Genomic DNA, 22,597 nt, shown 5'->3' on the forward strand with positions numbered 1-22,597 from the left:
TCGAAAATTGATCATTAAGATTGACTTAATTTATCAGTTTAAAACTCGATAATAGGGTACTTGAGTTTGACACATAAAAACTTATCAACGGGCTAGCTCTTTTTATTCTAATTGAGGAAAAGATTTGTTGATTCTTGTTGTCCCCCAATAAATGTTATTTTCAACAGTCGATTTATTTTCTTACCGTTAGTATAAACTAAGGTTAGATTTCAGCTGAAATAATTAATAATCTGATTCCGAACAGATATCTTTCCTCATTTATATAAGTCTAAAAAAAATATTCTCTCCGAATGTGATAAAGCATTATTTGCTTTTTATAAAACTGTTAACAGGGTTATCGTGAAAGCAATGGAAATAGATTCAGAATACACGTAGATGAAACATTTTTCAATTTCATTAGAATAATTAATTTTTCACTTATTTCATCTACGAAAAACACATCATTTCACCTTTTTGACGTAATAATTTTAATACACTGTTTTTGCGGCATGAAAAACTTAAAATTTTGAACAATGTATTGTCTTAATACCAATTTTACTTTTATAACACAAAAGTTATTGAAAATATCAATATGTTATACAATGACTAATTTTAAAGAAGCAATTTAAGCATTTATGGTTTTTTTACTGGGCAAAGTGTTACTAATACATTGCAGAATGTGATGTTTTTGTGATCTAGAGGGATAAAAATGAATTTTCTTACGTGTTTACGCAGGTAACAAGTTGTTTTATACTTAGACCAATCCATAGAACTTGAATCTAAAGTTGATATTCCAAGAAACCGAACCCAGCAACAGAAAAAACGATCGATCTGGCCAAGTGCTTGCATTCTGGTTATCAAGTGTTCTAAGTGGTTTTGCCATTTATTTTAGTTTGCTTAATGAATACGCTGTGTTTCTCTGAGCTAATATTGGTGCTACTGTTTATATAGAATTGTAAAGGTTAATTTACGTTAATATGCGTTTTAATTTAATTGCAAATACCATAAGAATTTATTGTAGTTTTTACTACGTGTGAAAATGTATTTATATATATATCAGTTTAAACTTGACTTTTAATATATTATCTTGCATTATACCAATATGTAATTGTTTTTTTCCCTGAAAGACTTGCGTGTAACCTGCAAGAAAAATTTAAATTTTCTTATGAATATTTGCATTATTCGTATAAGTTTCTTTAATTACAGATGATTACACATATTTTGCGTCAAGGCCTTTTCAAAGTTTGCTTTGCTAAGGTCAAAGAACCAAGAATATATGATTTGTTGGGCTATACATTGCAAGAATTCGGTGCCCCATTTCTTTCAGTAAAGAATTTATAATGTTTAAAACTTATAATTCTTAGTGTAAACTAAGAAATTGCACAAAAATGATCGGGGTCCAACAGACACAAGGGACGCTTTCAAAAAACGAATTTTTCGGGGTTAAGTGAATGTATGTATAACCTAATATTGCCAACAGAAGTGTAGAATGTATTTAACATCCTGAATCAATTAAATGAACCTTCAGACCACAAAAATACGTAGAAAGTTGCAGCACCGAAACAAAAAGACGACGAATTCAACACATCCTGGAAATATGGAGCCAGGAAGAGCTATCTCTGTCTGTTGAAGTACAGTGTAACAAGGAAGGCAAAAGAAGGCAAAGTGTAGCAAGAAAGGCAAATTCATTTACAACAATAATTTTAAATGAATTGGGTCATTTTTCTTCCAGAAAAGGCACTACTATATTAAAATGAAGAAGCGTTTTTCAAGCTCAAAACAATGTGATCTTTCGGAAGACCACATGCTTGAAGGTTGACATAAATCTGTCAACGCATCAATATAATGTAATAGGTAAAAAACAAATGAATAATTACATGCATCCATCCTATAAAATTAAAGCGGCAAAACTGTCATGCTATCCGAGAGAGGTCAACACGACAGAAATCTTCACAGAAATGAAATTGTCATCTCTAAGGGATCACATTATTACTTATATTATACTAAGTGAAAGAAGAGGGTTAAAAATCTATAAAAGACTTGACAACATAGGCGTAATTTAGAAATGAGATTGTGATGAATCGGAGTGAAATAGATAAGAGCAGATATTTTCTGGTGAAAGTTGGCTCTAATGAAAGTTTATTTAGAGCATCCATAATGGTTATTCAGATATATACAGTGAAACATTCCAAACATTTTTAAATATTCTATGTTTCCAAAAACATTTTTAAATATTGTATGGAAAATCCTTTCGAATTTTCTTAATCGTCCCATTAAGTTTATGTTTGCGAAATAAACTGTAAATGTTATTATAAACTGTAATGTTATCGCCAGATAAACTGCGACTGTTATTGTTCCTCAAGACATTCCCACAGAAGTTTTTTTTTTTTTTTTAACATTCATTATTATTACTTACTAAAGTTAGTATAAATGACATGGATATCTCGACAATCTCAACGTTGATATTCTATATGATCGATGGCAAAATCTGTAATACCGTAACTGCATGTGCATCAATACAGACTTACTACTCATACGGTGCCAAATCTAATGAGATGAATGAATGAAAAGATCATTTTACAAAAAAACTGTAAACATTGATATTCTTATCTTTGGTCTGTCAAATTTTCATTCTTAGATTAAATATTTTGAATGCATATTACATCTCTCATATTATTTGGAAATAAAATCATGACAAGTTCGGGGTGCCGAAAATAAAAAAGCGGTTGAAAAGATAAAATAAAACAGGCAAAGAGAAGTTCACGAGGGAGTTAGATATGTTTAAATAACAAACTGGAAATATCAATATCAGTAACACAATGTCAAACGCTTCCATGGCAGAGAATAAGCATCAAATTCTTCATTGTGACAAATTTCATGAATACCTTAAAGAAATCAGATAATTATATCTTAAAGTGGCGATAACAGATATGGTGCCCAATGCCTGTAAAAGCGCATAAAATTCTATTTCAAGTGGTCCTACATCTTTAATAGGCAAACTCCAAAGCTGCTTACCCTTACTAAGAATTGCAACTTTTTATCCCCTCCCCCCTGTAAGCTTCCCTCTCAAAAAAAAAAAAAAAAAACTGTCTTCCTGTCATTTTTTACTACAAAGTTTTAGTAAATTTTATAATTTTGTAAATAAGTTTAGTAAAAACGATGAAAAATAATACATTATTTATATTGAAGAAAAATGCCATAACAGCAAATTAAACTGGCAACTAGTAAATTTACAGTAAATAAAATATGCTTCTTTAATATTTTCTAACTGGCAGAGTAAAACAATCATTATCTTACTATTTATGACAACTAGAGAAATCCGATATTAGTAAGATACATAATAAAGAACGCGTCTTCTATATATCAATCTATTTTTAGCCATCTGATTATTGGAAATAGCTAGGAAATTGCTAAAAACTGAATGCAGAATTAGCACACACATAAGTATACTTTTCCTTTACTATTATATTAGTAAAAAATTTCCGCCGCATTAGAAACAGTATATTAACTGTATAAGAAGGAAAATTAAAAGTGTTCAAGACATTATATAAGAGAATCATTATTTGTAAAAACATTGGTAATCATATCTGGATATTTTATAAAAATGGCGAGTTTCGGAAGTTATATTGACACTTTTTTTTTAACTCATTTTGACATTTATATTTAGATAGCCGAAAAATAAATTATCAAGAAAAATATTTTTTATGAAAGAACAAACGTGATTATTTTCTTTGAAAGTTTACAGGCTTGTGAAACGTATGAAATAGTTAAAAAATCGTGCTAAAATATCTGTTCGATCCTGACAAAGAACCAAACAACCACTTTCAATCTAACAACCTCTAAAAATCGTTTAATAATTTTCATCTTTTACACGCTATATCGTATACATGGAAATAAACTTCATCCTTGAAATTCATTGGCTGGTCATCCCTGATACGTTGGATTACTAGAAGAGGTCAATGATGGTGAATGGCGTAAGAAAAGATAATTACTCTTAAGAGAAACATAGCTATCAGATGGGATAGTAAGTCTAGGCTGTTGATATAAAGTTACGTAAAATGTAAAGTAGTAATCAAGAAATATTACCGTTTTCGAGATATAATTATGTTCATCAAATCAAACCTTGCCCGAAAGTGGATACTTTGGATTGTAATTAAAAGGATGACATCTTCAATAATTTCAGTAAGAATATGAACCGAGTAATTTGAGAAAAGAGTGAAAATAATGATAATGAATATATTGAAAAAATATTAACATACTAGGAAAATATTTACTATCAACAGCATAGATAAACCAGTACAAGTTAAAACTTACAAGTACAAATAACCAAATACAAAATGACGAATGGGTAAAAAAAAAAAAAAAATGTAGTGGAATCTAATATACAGATTAGAAAAAGACTGGTAACATAAAAAAAAAAACTAATTTTAATTCTGGATCTATTAATAAAATGTAATACAGTTATTTTAAGCCAGATTTATTTGACATGAATATATTCTATATTTTAGTCGTCTACGTTACCGTAAATATTTTGCAATAAAACTACAGAAAGAAAAGATGTTCAAGAGAAAAATCAAAAGTCACATAACAAAAAGCTTAGATCTTTTCAAAAAAGAATGTTAAAATAATAGAACGCGAATGGAATTTAAAAACAATATCGATCTTTTTCGAAACGCAACCTTTCACTTTTTACAGAGCATTCAGACAAATGCAAATATTTAAACATTTAAGAAGTGTTAAACTTTCAACAATCAGCTTTTGAAACGAAGGAGTTTGCAGTGTACGAATTCATGAAAATTTGTGGCTCTTACAACAAACTTTAAATAAAAAGCTAAATAAAATTTAAGTGACATGAGATAATGAAATATGAACTTTTGTTAAAGGTTGCAGCTTATTACTCAAATTCTGTGTACAAATTAACTTCACCAATTTCAAAGTTAATTCATACTCATTTTACTTTAAAATTAAAAGGGAAAGAAATGTTTGCAAGAAGCTAATTAATCCACTTTAAAATTGGTGAAGTTTTTTAGATAATACAAGTAAAAGATAAAAGAAAGAAAATTTGTGTATAAATGATGAACACAAATAAAAAAAGACAAAAATAAAAGCATAACGAAATGTGTTAAAAGTAATATTTATAAAGAATACTAAACAACTTTCTTACATACAGAACTTAAAAGTTTTTTTAACACGATTTAACAAACCAAATAAAAGAGGCTATATTGTGTAAACTGATAAGTACAAAAATTTAAAAAAATAAAACGAAATTAGAAAGTATAAATAATTTTTAACGCATATCTTTATTATACACCATAAAATATAAACCAATTTTTAAAACACGAAAAAGTAGTGTGTGATCGAAACACTAAAATTAGTTAACAGTTAACTCGCAAATAAATTAAAAAGCATAGCTTTAATTCTTAAAGCTGAAATTAAATTTTAATTGTACAGCAAACAATAAAAAATAAATGTTACAAAAGTCACTTGTATTTATATCATAAGTTATTAAAATTACCGAATTCATTCACATCATGAGTCTACAACAATTATATTCTTACAGATTTAAACATGAATAACAACCATAAAATCTTGCATCAAAAGTTAACATACTACAAGAATAGAATTATTCTGTAGTCAGGGAACATAACAAAGAATACGTCCTATAAAACATTTAACAATTCTCAATAACTAATTTGCAATACACAAGCCAACTTTTATTAGAAAACCAGTTATCAAAATTACAAAACCACGAAACTAAAAACTCTAAATATTTCATGCAAATTTGGTTAATGAAAACAATTTAGTCATTAATTCGTTTAGTAAATTAGTACAAAAGCGTGTAATTTTTTAACAGGAAAATGTTTAGAGAGGAAGTAACTAGACTAACTGGTACATTTTTACAGCAGACAAATTGAAGGAAAGGAAACGTATTTATGTATATTTTCTGAAGTTAAGCAATTTTTTTTTTACTCCAGCAATTCAATTGCATTAAATCAGTAATTATAATCTTTATTTTAGCGACTAAAGTATTTTAGATTTTTTTCAAAGCTTATTGCGAATAATTATATCGAAAAAAAAATTATAGAATGGTTCTAGCAATATATTTTCTAAAATAACTGTAGATTTCTTTCGAAAAAAGAACTTATGTACCATCGTGAACCTTACAGTTTTCAAATTACTAAAATTATGATTTACAGAGAAATTTAAAAAGTCCAAATATTTACTTGGGAGTATTTTAAAACAGAATTAATTTTAATGAGATCAATTACTCATTAATCTACAAAAATGATCATAAGAATTAAAATGGGATTTACAATGAGGATCACTCTAGAGGATAATTATTTTGTGAAATGGTAAAATATTGTTATCATGCAATACAAGTGAAATACAAAATCATTGACTTTTTACAAAATTCAAAAATGATGGGAAAATTTTTTTGCAAATCAGTGGTTTCTAAATGTTAACCTTATACAAAAGTGCATTGATACACTCTACGCTATTTGAAAAAGTTATTTTTTTCTCTCATAGAGCTTCTCAATTATTGGTAAAATTAGAACACTTTTTCGTCTTGTTTTGCGAGTATGAAGATTACACACACACCAAAAAAAATCTTATAGGTTTGCAGAAAATTTGTTAAATCTAAGATCGCATCATAAAGTGAGATACTTTACAAAATATACAGAAATAAATAACTTTAGCATTAAAAGAAAATCCAACTTAAGCAGGCAGTCCATGTTCACTGCTTCATGCAACAAGAAAAAAAATGAAAATAACAAATTTGAACAAAAATATATAAACTAAGACTAAATTTGTATTAAAAAAAACTTATGTTTAATCTTTTTTCACTTATTTTTTTCTTCTACTAAATAGGTTATTGCCACATACAGATAGAGGAAACAAAATTTAAGGCTACTTATTTACAAAAAATAGCTTTGACAATTTTATGATGAAAATTTCGATTTTTAAATCTTTTCTAGAACCATATCAAAATGTTACATGAAGCAGAGCACATTTCCTTTCAGAGAAACTGAATTGCAAATAAAACAAGAGCGCAAATATAAGACAATCAAAAACACATAACACAGCAAATATTGCTATTTACATCATGAAAAACCAAAGTACTTTTTTTCCTCTCGCAAATTTCCTCACTCCCTTTTCTGTTATTAAAACGCATTGGTTTTCGTAAGAATAAAGGTTTAAAGATACGTGATCTCTGGGAAAAAATCTGAAGATTCTTTCTTTTCTTTATTGAATTCTCTTTTAATTCTTCTAAAACTTTCATGCAGCGTTTTCTTATTGAATTTAAACCCATGTTTTAAAATCAAATTTTCATGGCTGTTCATTGAAATTTGATGTGAATCGAGATCAGCATCAGTCAGATCCAACGAAGCCATGTTTCTACGGCTCTGCCAAATTGACGATAAAGACTGTCCTCTGGTACGATCTTGCATTGGAAGTTCTAAAGTTCCTGTATCCATAACTTCAACGCTAGATGTAGGGACATCAAGACAAGGAGATATTAACTCCGGATTTTGCGCTAATATTTCAACTATCTCGACTGCTTGAGGCCTATCTTGAGGACATCTCGCCCAGCACTTTTGTAGCAGTGCAGTTCTAAGAAGAAAAAGGAAAATGTGTGAAAAAACGTTTTGCTGATATTTTTAGGGAATAAGAGATATCAAATATACTTACAGTTCAGGCTTTGATCCCTTTGGAATCGGTAAAGTATTAAAATTCTTTATGTGCTCAAGAACTTGACTGTTAGATAAACCTTGGTAAGGAACACTGGCAAAGGTAATGATTTCATACAATACGACGCCATAACTCCATACATCAGACGGCGGAGTGAAAAGACCATCAATAAGACTTTCGGGGGCCATCCATCGGACAGGTAGCATTCCTTTGAAAAATAGGAATTCTAATTAGGGCAAATGATATATATTAAAAAGTGTAAGAAATATACAATGATTCCTTATGCTATGATCCGGTAATAATACAATAAAACTGAGCTGAACCGGAAACTATTTTATTATATGTCATGCGAATAAAATGTCGATTTAAAATTACCACATCTTATTACAAATAACGAAGTAAAAAGATGACAGAAATAACTATGCTGTTAGAGAACAGCAAACACGATATGTAAAAATCTTCCAACGCATTAAGTAGCTTAGGTACAGATTCGAAAATTCTTTGCTGTTTCACGCTGTTGATTAAAGATATTTATTTCATCTGTAGGAAAAGGTTAAAAAATTCGATGGTGCCCTAGTGTATTCTCATAGTTTTACATTACGAAACCATTTTTTTTATTTCTTATAAATTCCGCGTTACTTTTAATGAAAACGATTCCTGGTTCTCTTTTTGTTTACTTTACAGGAATTCCAAATAATCGATTCGCTTTTTAATAATACTATTTGCTTCCCCCCCCCCCCTTTTTGCTGCTAAATAGGATTTTTCCGTATATGAAAATGTGATCTTTTGGACTGAACAACTAGTCTAAATTCGAGTTATTTTTGTTCATTTTTTTCTCCTCGCCTTTCAAATTAAAAGGTGGAAAATTTAGAGTTATTATGAATATTTCCCGTTTGATTCAGTCATGAGAAAGTTGCTTGATTGTTGAGGAGAGGTTTTTTTTAGTTTTCCTCTGGTTCACAAACTAAAGATTATGAAATGGCGCATTTCAGATTCATCTCTTATAGTTTCACGAAATATTTTAAGCTAATACAATGCCTGGCTGTACTGTTTTCGAATGTTTGATGCTTTCAAGAAAACCGAAAGACAAAAACATTTCATCATTTCATTCATTTACGAAAGATCCTGATGTTAGGAAAATTTGAATTTTCAAATGCAGAAGAAAAGATACCTTTAACATTGCTAACATTGTTCAGCGGGAGAGATTATTTTTCGAAATTGAATGGCTTGATATTTCTACAAAAAATTTTGAAATAAATTTATGCCAACATTCAATTAGCCGTCAAACGAGAGTATATCATTTGAATAGCTGATATCTTCCGACTTTCGAAAACATGCTTTGGAAACTCAGAATAAGTTATTATGAAAAGAAATTTCAGAATAAAAGTGCGATATTTCTTGTGGAGTCTTTCTTGTTTCTGTAAAACAGATTGAAACAAACTTTTTCGTTAATGAGATAATTAAAGACTTTAAAATTATCAAATATATGAAAAGACGAAAAACATCAGACGATCAATTCAATACTAAGTTTCAAAAGGTGTCAATAGAAAATTAAGAAAATTATTTCCTCAGAATCAAAATCCTTATTAACAAGAAAAGAAGATTCAGAAAATGGCCAAAAACTGATATTTGGGGCAATTATTTTAAAAGCCATTTCCAGAAGATTTCAATTTTGAAAAGATGGTTAGTAAATTCATTTAAATATCAACCTGGTATATTGTATGATATGTTAGCTTTATTGAAAACTTTATTGATACTTTCATGTTATGCCTAATGTACTCAAATTCCTTTTCATTCGGAAGGTTAGGAATTCAATTCAAACAATTTTTGAGGCGATTTCGCTTAGATTAATTTTGATAACGATAAATAATTGAAAGTCCAAAATGTCTTAATGTACACTTACCTTTCTTATTGTATCGATAGTAATCAGAATCGTACATGGCTCTACACATCCCAAAATCAGCGATTTTGACTGACCTTGAAATGTTAACCAAGCAATTTCTGCAGGCAAGATCCCTATGGACGAATTTCTTGTCTGCCAAGTAGCTCAGACCTCGAGCAATATCCATTGCCATGTTAGTTAATCTTTTATCCGATACTTCGTCATTGTTCATTCGATCCTTTTGAGCCGCTATGCTGCGACGACTCAAAAGATATGTTTTCAAATCACCTACAAGCGAAAAACATCACCTTAAAGAGCTGTTAACGAGCTATTCGGCTATTATTGAAGGTTTTACAACCAAAACTTACCATAGAGCATAAATTCCATCACAGTATAAACTGGCTCGCCCATTGTACAAACACCAACTAATTTGACTATATTTACGTGATCAAATTGTTTCATGACTTCAGCTTCACTAAGAAAATCTAACTAAAAATTAAAAGAAAGTAGTTTTATTCAGTTTTCGCATGCATATTAAAATTCAATGCAAAAATGAAGCTATAGGAAATTCAGATAGCAAATGATGTTGAATAGCAAAATATCAACTCATTTTTTTCCCTCCATCTTCACCCTCTCTTAAGGTTAGATAAAAAATGTAGCTGTACACAATTAATAAATGGATGTCACGAGAGAAAAAAAATTACGCACTTCGTATCTTTACTCTTTTCACAGAGCGATTCCATTAAAATGATTAACAGTCACTCTCAACGAATTTGTTTTGTCTACAGATCAAGGTTTCTGCTTTCTTTGGTCATAATAAAAGCAATCATCCTTGTGAAATCTATTGCTAATAGCGCTGAGCTTATTGTTAAACGAAAAAATTGATTTAATGCTAAGTAAAAGGTCAACCATTAAATGCGGATAAATTATTGACCAATTTGTGCTTTTGGTAAACTTAATTTTGATGATATTCTTTATTATAATCCATCAAAAAATAAAAAGTCCCTTAATCACATTGTAAATCGATATCGTGCTCACTTCAGTTTCTGATGATTTTATTACTTAGTTGTAGTTTTTGTAAAACATATAATTAAAAAAAATCGTTAGGTTTAGTAGTCATCTTTATTCATTAATGTTATAAGCTTTTCAGCTTTTCAAACTTACATTCCTATCTACAATTTGCTTATTTTTAGCCTTATAATGATGCTTAAAAAAGTTAGCCAATATTATAAATTGCATAACATTTGTAATCAATAATATAAGTTCGACTGTTTCTAATGCAAAACAAAGGAAAGAAATCGATTTCTTTCCAAGATCATCATGCATATTTTCCTTCAGAAATGCGAAATTCAGTTGTGCTCCGAGTTTTGACAGGACTTCCATAAAATTCATCTGAAATGGGAAATCAATGACCGTAAAAATAATTCGAATTATTATCACTCTCATGAACTGTCTTAGTATTGATCTATGCGCAAGGCCCTATTTTTTACCCTTTATAAGACAACGAAATGTATATTTATAGCATTGATAAGCTATAAACATTTTTTAAAACAAAACATTAAAACGCTGCGAGAATTTATTAAGATATGTCAGTAATGATGTATTATTTAAACCGCATTTCCTTTTTGCTAGGCAGTTCATTCTTATTTGTTATTAAAAATGGCAATCATCGATCTGCAGCCTCAAAATGCCTGAACGCTTTGTTGACATTTATCTATAATCATGTTATTGTTCATTGAAACTTCATTAAAAAATTTTTATTTTAAGAGAGAATTTCAAATTTAGGCGGTTGTGCGCTGACGCAGAAAAATGCAGAATCGCACAACTTGAAATCAAAGAATTTGATAATGCAAAAATTAAAATGCAAACAATCGCGATTGTTTGCATTTTAATACAATTTTTAAATCGATACATTGAACAAAAAAAAAAAAAAAATGGCTAAAAAGGCCTCTCATACAAGCATGCACTTTATGGTAATATCAGGTTTTCATTATTGCAATTGTTCGAAAACTATCCTTAGGGCTCACAGATCAACTGAATCCATACCATACAATTAATTTTAAGTCAGCATATTGATGATTGATAGAAAATCACATTTAATGCCAAAATAATTTAAATAATTTGATCCTTAAATAACCTTTTCTTCTGGTTTGGCGCCATTTTTTAAAGTCTTTACGGCCACAGCAATCCATCCTTTGTCTTTGATGTGAGCCTCTCCGCCATAAACAGTGCCAAAAGCTCCTTCACCTAATTTCCGGTTGATTACAATGTGATCTCTCGGCATTTCCCATTCGTCGAGGGCGAAAGGTCCGCTGTTGGCCATCAGGCCCAATTCTTTCATTCTTGCCTCCGTAATTTTCATCCTTTTTTCGTAACTAGAAGATAAAAAGAATCGTCAGAGAATTATTATAAATTCGATTTCAGTAATGTTTGGAATATGTTGGTGCTTATGTTAATTTAAATATTATATTGTGTGTGTGTGTGTGTGTGTGCGTGCGTGTCTGTTATTCGTTTTAGATAAGAAAAATTGTAAAAAATAAAGATCGAATAAACAGGCATAAAAAAGAAATTGAAAGGAAAAATTCTCTTTTTAAGTGCATTTATTTAACACTAAAACTACCAAGACCGTTAAAATGACTGTTTTCAAATTAAAAATGTAAAATTTGTTAATGTGTTGTGTTGTAATAAACTGTTTTTCTTGGTATTTTTATTAACAATTAATGAATTATTATATTAAATGCTATTTCTGTTAAATTATATTCTTTTATTTACATAAACTAAGACAAAAGTTGCAATGAAATCCATGATGATGAAAAACCCGTCAATTTAACGGTGTGGTAAAAGTAAATATCTATTTAACATCGGTAGTTCAAGTGTTAAACTAATTTAAATAAAGTATTTAAATATTATATATAACGGCTTTTTTTTTACTTAAATTTGACTGCAGTAAATGAAAAAGTACGCTTTGATGATAATTGGAAAAAATCCCCAGTCAATAAAAACAGTATATACATGAAGGATCAAATTACGTTTTGTACCTTGTTTCTTCTCGCTTTTGAAAAATGAGATCTAGGAAACATTATCCACATATATAGTAAAAACCACGTTTCCTTCTCGAAACGGAAAACTATTCTTGGATGGTGAAAAGATGGTTCTTTCATCAACCATACCAAATAAACATTCTTAACAATGGTCTTATTTTTATCTTCAAAACTTTAAATTATACAGAATATCCACTTTAATTGTAAAAAAATAATTTCTAAAGTATCAGAGGTAGGTATAATATTTCAGTCTGAAAAATGCTATAAAATGACGTAAATAATTATATTTTATATTGTTTGAATCAATGAATGTATAACTGAAAAAGTACCAAGCTTTTCATACATCCGCTGATCCATTTAGTCATATGTAATGAAATATTATTGATACACCAGCATTTTTAAGCAAAAGAAGTTTCCTTCTTCTGCCACTAAAACTGACCGAGTTATGAAGATCTGAATATCCGTTTCAGAAACCTCTAGAAAACCATTGAAAATTTTAAGTTTCATAATTACCAGTTTTGGGTACAGATGAGTAGAGCTTTTCTCTTTAAATTATTGAATGCCAAGAATATTTCTATGAACATGACCAATAGAGCGAGGAAAGTTATGAACAAATTTTTACCTATTTTCACAGCAATGCATTTATTGAATCAATATAAAATATTATATACATCATGTTAAGCCTTTTCCCCAATTTGGACTAATGTACTTATTTCTAAAGGTTTTAGATATTAGTAGTTAAAAGGCTACGATTAAAGAGGACAATTTGTATAAGAACGCATATCTGCATCATGAAAGTCATTTGAGAAGAGAGACGTACAAGAAAAAGACCTCCCAAAGCTTGAATATGCTACTTAGTGAAATTAAAGCAAAAATATGCTCATACTAAATATTTTTTCTTGTTGTTCCCTGGAAATACGAAACTTCTACAACAGAGGAAGTCTTGTTTAGAACATATAACTTCGAAACTAATCAGAAGATATTAGCTTTAATTATGAATTATTTTATAAATCAGTATTTTCCATAAGTGTAACTATTAGACATATACCTTGAAATCATTTCATGCACGAAATTTCGAGTACTTCCAAACACTTATTGGTATATCGGTATATAAGAATACGCTAACTTAACTGAATCCTCTCCAAATCCGAATATCGCTGGATTTTAGCTCTTTGATTTAATATACGATTTGATCCAAAAATATAAATACTATTGAATCGACTTGGATTCTATATTTACCGAGGCGATTGAAGAAAATGTAAAAGCCATCATATAACAAATGGAAATCTGCAAATCGTATTTTAACTTATATTTTAAAGGTTAAATACTTTTTGCAGTTTTGATACAATGCAACTTCATTAAAAGTTAATTAATCAGCATGCACAATTAGCAAATCCTGAAACTAAAGATTAATTTTCGGTATTTTATAGAATATTTATAATAAGACAGCTGAGGGCCGATAAACTATTATGAGACATTCTACGAACAAAATTTCTTTATTTAAAGAATTTAAGTGATTAAGATGCTGAAATAAATTTTACAATGTCGCATAATGTATTTAGGAGAGAGAAGTTTTATTTCTGGGCTAAACGTAGCTATTTTTTTTTTGAAGCATTCAAAATAAAATCTTTCATTCGGAATTAAAAAGAAATTTGCTCGAATTACTGGCGAATGAAAGAAACAACTTTTAAGAATTTTATAAAATTTACTCAATATGTAAACTTACCGACGCTTGTAGAAAATTATTCCAGCCATCACAACTACAGCGAAAAGTGCCAGTCCTATAAAATTTGCAACTACTACCGCTACGTCACAAGTAACATTCAGCAATTTTCTTAGACCTTCTACAGAACAGTTGGAATATTCTAGGAAAAAAAATCGGGAAATTCGTTCATTAATTTACAAATTCAAAAAAAAAAAAAAAAAAATGTTGTACATCATAAGTCATCTATGCTGAATAGTATAAACTTACGTTTGGATCCATCTTCAGGTTTACGACCATCATCCGTTTGCCACCGTATCTCTGATTCGTTAAGTTCCAATATCCCATTGCTCGGAGAAGTTGGGCGATATACTCCAATTTCCCGCACTGTATGATTTACCCATTGAGTAATAATTACATCAGAGACTCGACTTGAGCCCATAAAATGAAGTGGTCCACTTACACCATCGAAACTTGTTTCATTTAGAATTTCTACAAGGCGTCTAGAAAAAAAAAAAATTACATGTAAAAAGCAATATCAAAGTAGTTGTTTTGTTGGCTATAACGGATTTTTTTTTTTCAGTTTTTAAGCCTTATTTAATTTACATGTTATTTACCGATTCTTTAGAACTTTGAATAAATGATTCCATTAACAGAGTGAGGGAAAAAAACTATTATATTTGGTGAACTATTGAAGAACGACGAGGGCCCATTCTCTTTTGGATTTCGAAGTTTCAACACTATTTGCGAGTTCACTACATGTAGTTTTAGGATATCTACTGAAAAATAGCAAGAATGATAAAATTCCACCAGAATTACAAGCTTCAATTATTGGACAACTGGACTTCGCTCATTAAACTTACTCATGAATTTGTTCGTGAAAAGACTGATGAACTTTCGGTTTAAGAGACAATCATGTTCGACGTTTTCTGCAATATTTTTCACCATAGTACTTTCATTGAAGGCTGCATTGTTCCTAAGCAAAGTTTCTAAGCAAAGTCTCTAAGTTTCAAGGCAAAGAGGCAATGGAAAAGAATTATCCACTAAAGACTCTTGTGACAAACTCTTAGCAACTTCAGTGGCGAAGCATAAGGATCTCTAAATTTAAGGAAGTCTCTGATTTAAATTGAAACTATTGTGAGGCAATTGATAGAGCATTGAAGTTAATAAGAATAAGGAAGATATATTTGATTACGAAATAATAAAGTCAGAGTATTAAGCCGAAAATTTTTCTAGTTTTATCCTTCGCATATCAAAATATTATATTTTAATGCTAATATATATGTTAAAACTATTTATAATTAATTCTATCACACATCATGATTTATTGTGTCGTCTCAATACTTAAAGTTAAAAAAAAATAATGGCATTAATATTCTTAGCTACGAGGCTGGAAGATGGGAAACTTTTTTCCCCCCAGCTTCCCGTTGAATTAAAATAAAAAATACCCCCCCCCCGAGTCTTCCGTTTGCGAGAACAATATTTTAATTACGAGTAGTCCATTAAGGCTGTAGAGCTGCAGATCTCAAAAATTTTTAAATAAATACTGTATATCTGTTCCACATCTTCTAAACAAATGGGTCGAATTCTGCTAAATTGTGCATACTTATTATATAAGAAAAAGTATTCTAAGCTTTTCAAAGATAAAAATTAAATTTTCAATTCATTAAAAATTAACATATTTTGTCTCTTTTTATATTTTGAACTAATTTGTATTTTGAACTAAATTTATCTTTTATTTTAATACATCTATCGACAATACTTTTGCTGATCTTAAGCAGTGCTTAAAACTAAGCTTAAATCTCTCATTCAAACGAATACAACCTTTCTTATTTTTCTGATTTCTGAACAAAATTTGCAGTACTGTTATAACAAATATTAACAACATATGTAGACAATTAGATATTTGTGATTTTTAAAATAGCCTGTTTCAATCTATAATCTAATTTTATTAAAATCAGACGTTAAAAGACGATGCATATTTTAGATGATAAAAGAATTTTGCATTTTACAATATTTCATACAAAATAGTTTTTACGTTAAAAATATATGAAAGAATTTAAATTCCAAGTAACGCCGGGTATATCAGCTAATTATTAAAAGTTCCATCATTTTTTTTCTCCCCTATCTAATTTTCCTACTTTTTCACTCTAAGAGCAGCTCGCTGATAAATAGATTAAAAAAAAAAAAACGATAGAAACGTGAAAACAAATCAACAAGCAAAAGAAGCGCAGATCGGAGTTCTCCAGCGAGCAGCCATAAAAGTGCATTGGACACACCACTGAATGGTTTATGTGAAGACCAAGAACCGTTTCTTTCTTTGAATTTTCATGTACCTGAACGGTAATTTGACCAGACTGGGTTCGGTGCGTCGCTATCTGATCCCTTTTTTTCCCCCCTTCCTTTCCCATCCAATATTCTCCTTCGTTTCCTCCCTCAGCATTTTTTTTTGTTCGCTTTCTTTTTTCAGTCTATCAATTTCGGTTTCGCTTCTTTTACCTCGACTGAATTCCTGTTTATTGAATGTTCATTTTATTTTTTTAAGAGCTCACCTATTAGAAATGGATGTTTAAATAATTTAAAATACTGTTCTGATGAAATTTCTTATATAAAGGGACCAGTAATTAATTATCACAAGTAAAAAACAATAAATCTTTTAAAAAAAGTCGTATTATTGTATATTTCGTTTGGTTAAAAATTGAATATATAAGATACAGGTTATATTCTACGTCGGATTTGAGCTTTGCTCAAAAGGTCTTTAAAAAGGAACAATAAATGACATTGAAAATTTCGGAGTCAAATTTATTCCAAGCATAGTAATGTTAAAAAAAAAAAAAAAGCGTTATTTTGTTTTTCATGTTTATTTTGTGTTAGAGATGATGCATGGACACGATTTATGACATCTTCAAGAGAAAGAAAGCACGAAAATTCTGAAAAACATTTAAGAAATTTGATGGTTATGGAGTGATGCTAGTTAAAGTGAATATTGCTATACAAAACTAAATGACACATACAGGGTGTAAAGGGACACAATAAAGATGTGAGAAAAATCCAAAGATTCTGTCAAAAATTATTTACATTAAATTTGTGGAAAATCTGAATTGCCTTTATGTCCATGACGAAAGCATTTGGAGTTAGTTCATCGAAAATTATTTGAATTTTCTGGCAAGCTCGATAAAGAGGCAAAAGCCCATTTAAAATTAACTTCAGTACCCAATGCAAAATTAAGAACTATTCAAGATGAATATTGAACTGAATTTTTGACTAAATGTTGAAATTTAAAAAAAGAAAAGAAATAAATGAGTCGAACTTTTTCGCACCCAACAGAATTTTCTGACAGAACTCAAAAAGTTATTGAGTTTCATTATGTTTACAATGGAAAATGATTTGATATATTTTGAGAATTTTACATTACGCAATCATAAAAACGCTGAAGAGTTAACAAAATGCATATTAGAACAATTAAATAAGTTATTAAGGATAACTTATAAAAATTTATGGCTGAAACAGATGACGGTAAGAATGTAATGAGAAGCTACAAAATTGGATTACGCAAATAAAAAGCTGTAACACAATGCACATTTTATTCTCTGTTATGCTCATCAGTTAAATTTAATTATGGAGAAAACAACATCTCGAAATTCTGAAGTGTATACTTTTTTCGGTGAACAAAAATTCAACTTTTTTTTTCTCCAGATCACCTCGTTCTCATTCAGTGTTAAATTTGGAATGAAAGAGAATTTGGAATGTCAAAGGCTAATTGGAATTTCAAATTCAAATCGTAAGTACGACTTATGAAAATATTAATGAAATAAAAGAATATTTCAAATAGCCACTAAGTTTTAAAAATGTCTCAACAGTAAAATTAGCATAATATCTATCATAAATGCCGAAGAATAATTCTTTTATGTTTTGACATTTTTTAAATTATCAAGAATCGGGCAAATTTACTGAAATAGCTTCAAATTCGTAGCTTTTCAATAATTTGCAATCATTTGATAAATGTTTTTTGAAGCATTCTTTATTTCTTAGTTGCCGAACCGCCCGTATGATGTTTATATTACATTAAAACTCATTTGCAAGGGTTAATTCATTAGAACATTTTAGTTAAATTGAAAACTTACGGAATCTCACTTGACATCAAACTGTAACACAAGTGACTATAAGAAAAATTCTACTTCATGCATAAATTATTAAAATTATAATAGAAAGAAAAGATTAAATAAGTGATTATAGAATGACAGGTATGATGAAAAATTAAATATTTTGTGTAGAAAAGACATATTGCAATAAATCTATATGTTTGTAGCTCCAAGGGGAAACAAAATTAAGGCTTTAAAGTGCAGCATTTGTCAAAATAAGGCTTGTTTATCTGCACTAATGGGAAAATATTTGAATTAATAATACGTTTTAAGGGAGTGGAAGCAGCACGTATTAAGGGACTTCATCAAATTCATTGTAATGATTCATTCAAATACTTTCACAGTGGCTTATGGCATAGAATTTATTATTCTATGTGTGTGTTGAGTCATTAATATATTTAAAGTGATCGATAAATAAAAACTACCCTTTAAATTTAAAAAAAGCTTCCTGTATAACCAGGTACTTAAAGTGACTGTTCTGAATTCATTAAGTTACAGCGCCCCAACGAAGGAAATTGCAAAAATATCCTCCAAAAATAAAGAATATTGAGCAAAAAGACCAATTAGGGAAACGTACACTATACTGTAATAAAAACAGCAAAAAAGTTTCATAGAGTTATCTGAAAAATTGGCAGACATATTTGCGTTTAAAATAATGAACTTTCCTAGACTCGGAAAAGGGTTTATCTTAAAATTGAAAAAATATATTCTCCGTATTACCCATTCTGAATGTGTCTTTCATATTTTTAGTATTTTTGTTTACTTTTCTCGTTGCTTAAATTTCACTAAATCGTTGCTTAATTCGAAAAAACTATGATAATACCAGGGAATCCATTTTTTCAATTTTAGGCAGGCCTTTTTTCAAGTCAAGGAAAGTTCATAATTGTAATCTCAAATATCATGCAAATTTAAATTTTGTTTCCCATGGAAAATTTTCGTGTTTTTATTATGGTATAGCGTACATCTTTCGAATTGGATTTTTTGGCCCATCCCCATTATTTTTTAGTTATGTTTTGTAACTTCCTTATTTCGTCGTTAGAGGCGCTGAAACCTGTCTCAATAAATTAAGCAATCAATTTACAATAGGTAACGTTACCGCCCTGGCTATAGAAAGACACCGTTTTGAATTTAAACGTCTTAAGAGGACTTTAAACTTGCACCCTGTATATTTATTTTTTACACATAATGAAATCAGGAATAATTATATTGTTCTCACCTTGAAGTCTTGGCGGTGTGAAGAGTTGCAACATGAGAATTATTTTCCTTAAATAAAACATCCAAGGCCAAAGCATAGACCCAGACAGCGTCATAAGCATATCCACCATAAAAACTTCTTTCTCTACCCTAAAATTGTAAAATGGACGTTCAGTGAAAAAAATTTCAGCTGTGGCTCAAAACATTTCAAAAAAAAAAAAAAAAAAAAAATTGCCAAGTTGAGTTTTGATAGTTTCGTCAACAATTTCCATCTATAATACTTTTTTTTTTTTATTAAAAGCCGATTCTGTTTGCTTATTGAGAGAAGATAATTATTGTTGAAGCTTGTGTTTTTTTTTTTTTCTAATGACACTTGTCATAGACAAGCCCACTGACTTTAGAAGTCAGTGAATTTAAGCAAAGGGTGCGTCTCCTGTTTTTCAGTAGCGCCATCTAGGGTCAAGAGTACGACTTAGCTACATAAACGTCATAACCCTTTTTACGGGGCTGACTTCATTCATGCATTTCATTCACTCCTCCACAGATCGTAATTTAGACCTGAATCAGAGAACGATCCTGATCAGGATCGTAAACCTGATCCAGTACCCCCAGTGGTATTACTCTCGACATGGAGGACTTTGTGACCACGGCAGATTTATACGTGGGCCAGCCACCACACAACAGAGAGTCTTCGGCCGGCGGGGCTCGAACTCAACCAGCCCATGGGACGTGAATCCAACGCCCTACCAACCAGGCTATCCCGGCCCTGAAGCTTGTGTTTTATGATGAAGCAAAATTTGAGCTCAATATGTATAACTTTCATAATAACAAATTATATAATTTTCAACATTAAATTGTAAGTATGCACTTTGTAAAAAATAACCAAATAATTAGTTTTAGGTTTGATATTAATCGTATAAAAAAAGAGTTCTAAAAATTTTCCATTATCAATTTTTAAATTTGTTATAGTGAAATCTTTTAATATTCCTATATAAATATATAAACTTACCTCTTGCTTTGAAACTACATCGTACTTTTGCAACCAATCCCCAACATTCCGTCCTTCCTGCATCTTTTGGTCTGGGTCCCCAAAATATTTGTAAGAAAGACTCATATGGCCATTTATTGCTGCGACCATTTCTTTGGTGGTACATCCAACCATCTCAAAGCCGTCTGGAACTTCAGAATGAAAATTATCTGTGTCATACCAATTCGAATTGAACCACCGTGGAAGGAACCATACATACCCATTAGCTGCTGTCATACCCTGAAAATATCATAAAGCAATTATGCTAAATATGGAAACACAAGTTAGGAAAACAACGTATACTGAAAAACGGACAAATTTCTTTATTCATTTTTCAACAAATCTTAGTAAAAAAAAAAAAAAAAGTATGTCTTTTAAATCTGTCTCTTATACTCAAAATTGCATTAAACCGTACAATAATTTAAAAGAAGGCTGAGAAATAAGTCATTCCACTTAGAAGTTCTGTCAAATGTTATGAATTGAATCGAAGAACGCATTTGTTAGGGGTGTTAAATTCACTCACTCAATGAGAAAACTCTTTGAAAAAAATATTAGTCAATTGTAATAACAGTAATTAATAATCGAAGCTTTTCTAAGCAATATTTGGCGAACTGTTCCCGAATTCTGGATCTAATGCATTTAAAAATCAAAGTTGTAATTCCAAATAAAAGGGGATTTCAGATTTTAACAATTTTTTCTAGCAACTATACGGGGAAGATATGGAAAGTTAAGATTTCAGTGAGAAAATTTTAAATTTAAAGTTTAACTAATCGTGAAGGTATTATACCCTTGTGAGTTTTCTGATCTTTTTCCAAAGCAATTTTTAATTCAGTCTGCTAATGTGCTAAACTTTAAAATCGATATATTTATGAATTTAACGAGATTATGTAGATTATGAATTTAACAAGTTGATTATCAAGTATAATTTGATGAAATCTAACTATCAACAGTTATCTTGTGGTTGGCAGCCAGAAGTTAATACAGGATCTTAATGATAAGGAAGGATTGCAATGATACAGGCTTATTGATTCCTAGTCCAAGAAAATAGCCTTTTTTGTGAAAGGAAAATATTTAACAGGTTCACTTTCATATAGCTTATATAAAATATGAAAGCTCTTTTTTTTTGGCAATAAATATGGACGGCAATCAAAAATGCGATTTTTACATGAATTAAAGTCCCATAAGAATAAAATGAGAAATCTGAAAAAAAAAATACATTCTGTAGTATATACATACCAGTTTAAAAGCAGCGCACATAACAGCTCTAGCAGCATAATCAAAGAAATCCCCAATTATTATTTTGGCCCCTTTATCCTTCAAATCTTGTAAATACGGTGTCATATCTAGAGTTTCTCTGTCTCTAGGAAATTTTCGATTCACTAAAAATGTCATTCCATGATTTTGCATTGAATCTTGTAGATAAGATAGATATTCTGGATATTTTTGGCCATCTTCAGTCAACGCCGCTACTCGAGTGTATCCTAGTTTTTGAAATAATTTTAAGTACACGTACCTGCAATTAAAAATATTAGAAAATTTAAACAATTATTCAGAATCGAATTCTATATTTTTTAAAAACTTTAAAGTTACTTTCTTACCTAAATTGGTTATTTTCTGGAATTGTTCGAAAAAAATATGGATATTTCTCCCGATTACTGAATAGGGCACCTTCAGCGCTGTAACTTAATATAATTGTATTGAAATGTTTTGCAACGCCAGCTATTGGCTCCACAGTGTCTGAACAAGCAGGACCTGGAATAATTGTTAATTTCATATGAGAAGAAAATAACATTTTACTTTTTGACTTAATTTTTCAGATTACTTCTCATTTTTTTTTTATTTTGTTACAAAATTTCAATGGAATCAACCCTTTAATTCTCAATCATTAAAAATAAGTTAAGTTTTCTTTTTTTCTTTTTTTTTTTTAACTAACTACTG

General features: G+C 29.8%; 1 protein-coding gene across 2 annotated transcripts in view; it reads right to left on the minus strand.

Annotated features, from left to right (window-relative positions):
• Window positions 1-5,106: 5,106 nt before the first annotated feature.
• Window positions 5,107-22,597, minus strand: part of LOC129958392 (atrial natriuretic peptide receptor 2-like) — a 96,279-nt gene continuing 78,788 nt past the window's right edge. For both annotated transcript variants that reach the window (XM_056070859.1, XM_056070858.1), the window contains exons 9-19: window positions 22,258-22,411; window positions 21,896-22,172; window positions 20,642-20,899; window positions 19,655-19,782; window positions 14,567-14,799; window positions 14,321-14,459; window positions 11,691-11,928; window positions 9,922-10,042; window positions 9,575-9,841; window positions 7,672-7,879; window positions 5,107-7,593 (exon numbers count right to left, since the gene is read on the minus strand). In XM_056070859.1, the coding sequence (XP_055926834.1) occupies window positions 7,176-7,593; window positions 7,672-7,879; window positions 9,575-9,841; window positions 9,922-10,042; window positions 11,691-11,928; window positions 14,321-14,459; window positions 14,567-14,799; window positions 19,655-19,782; window positions 20,642-20,899; window positions 21,896-22,172; window positions 22,258-22,411 (2,441 nt within the window). In that variant the 3' untranslated portion in view covers window positions 5,107-7,175. The remainder of the gene's footprint in view (window positions 7,594-7,671; window positions 7,880-9,574; window positions 9,842-9,921; window positions 10,043-11,690; window positions 11,929-14,320; window positions 14,460-14,566; window positions 14,800-19,654; window positions 19,783-20,641; window positions 20,900-21,895; window positions 22,173-22,257; window positions 22,412-22,597) is intronic.

This window comes from Argiope bruennichi, chromosome X1, assembly GCF_947563725.1.
Source record: "Argiope bruennichi chromosome X1, qqArgBrue1.1, whole genome shotgun sequence".
NCBI lineage: Eukaryota > Metazoa > Arthropoda > Arachnida > Araneae > Araneidae > Argiope > Argiope bruennichi.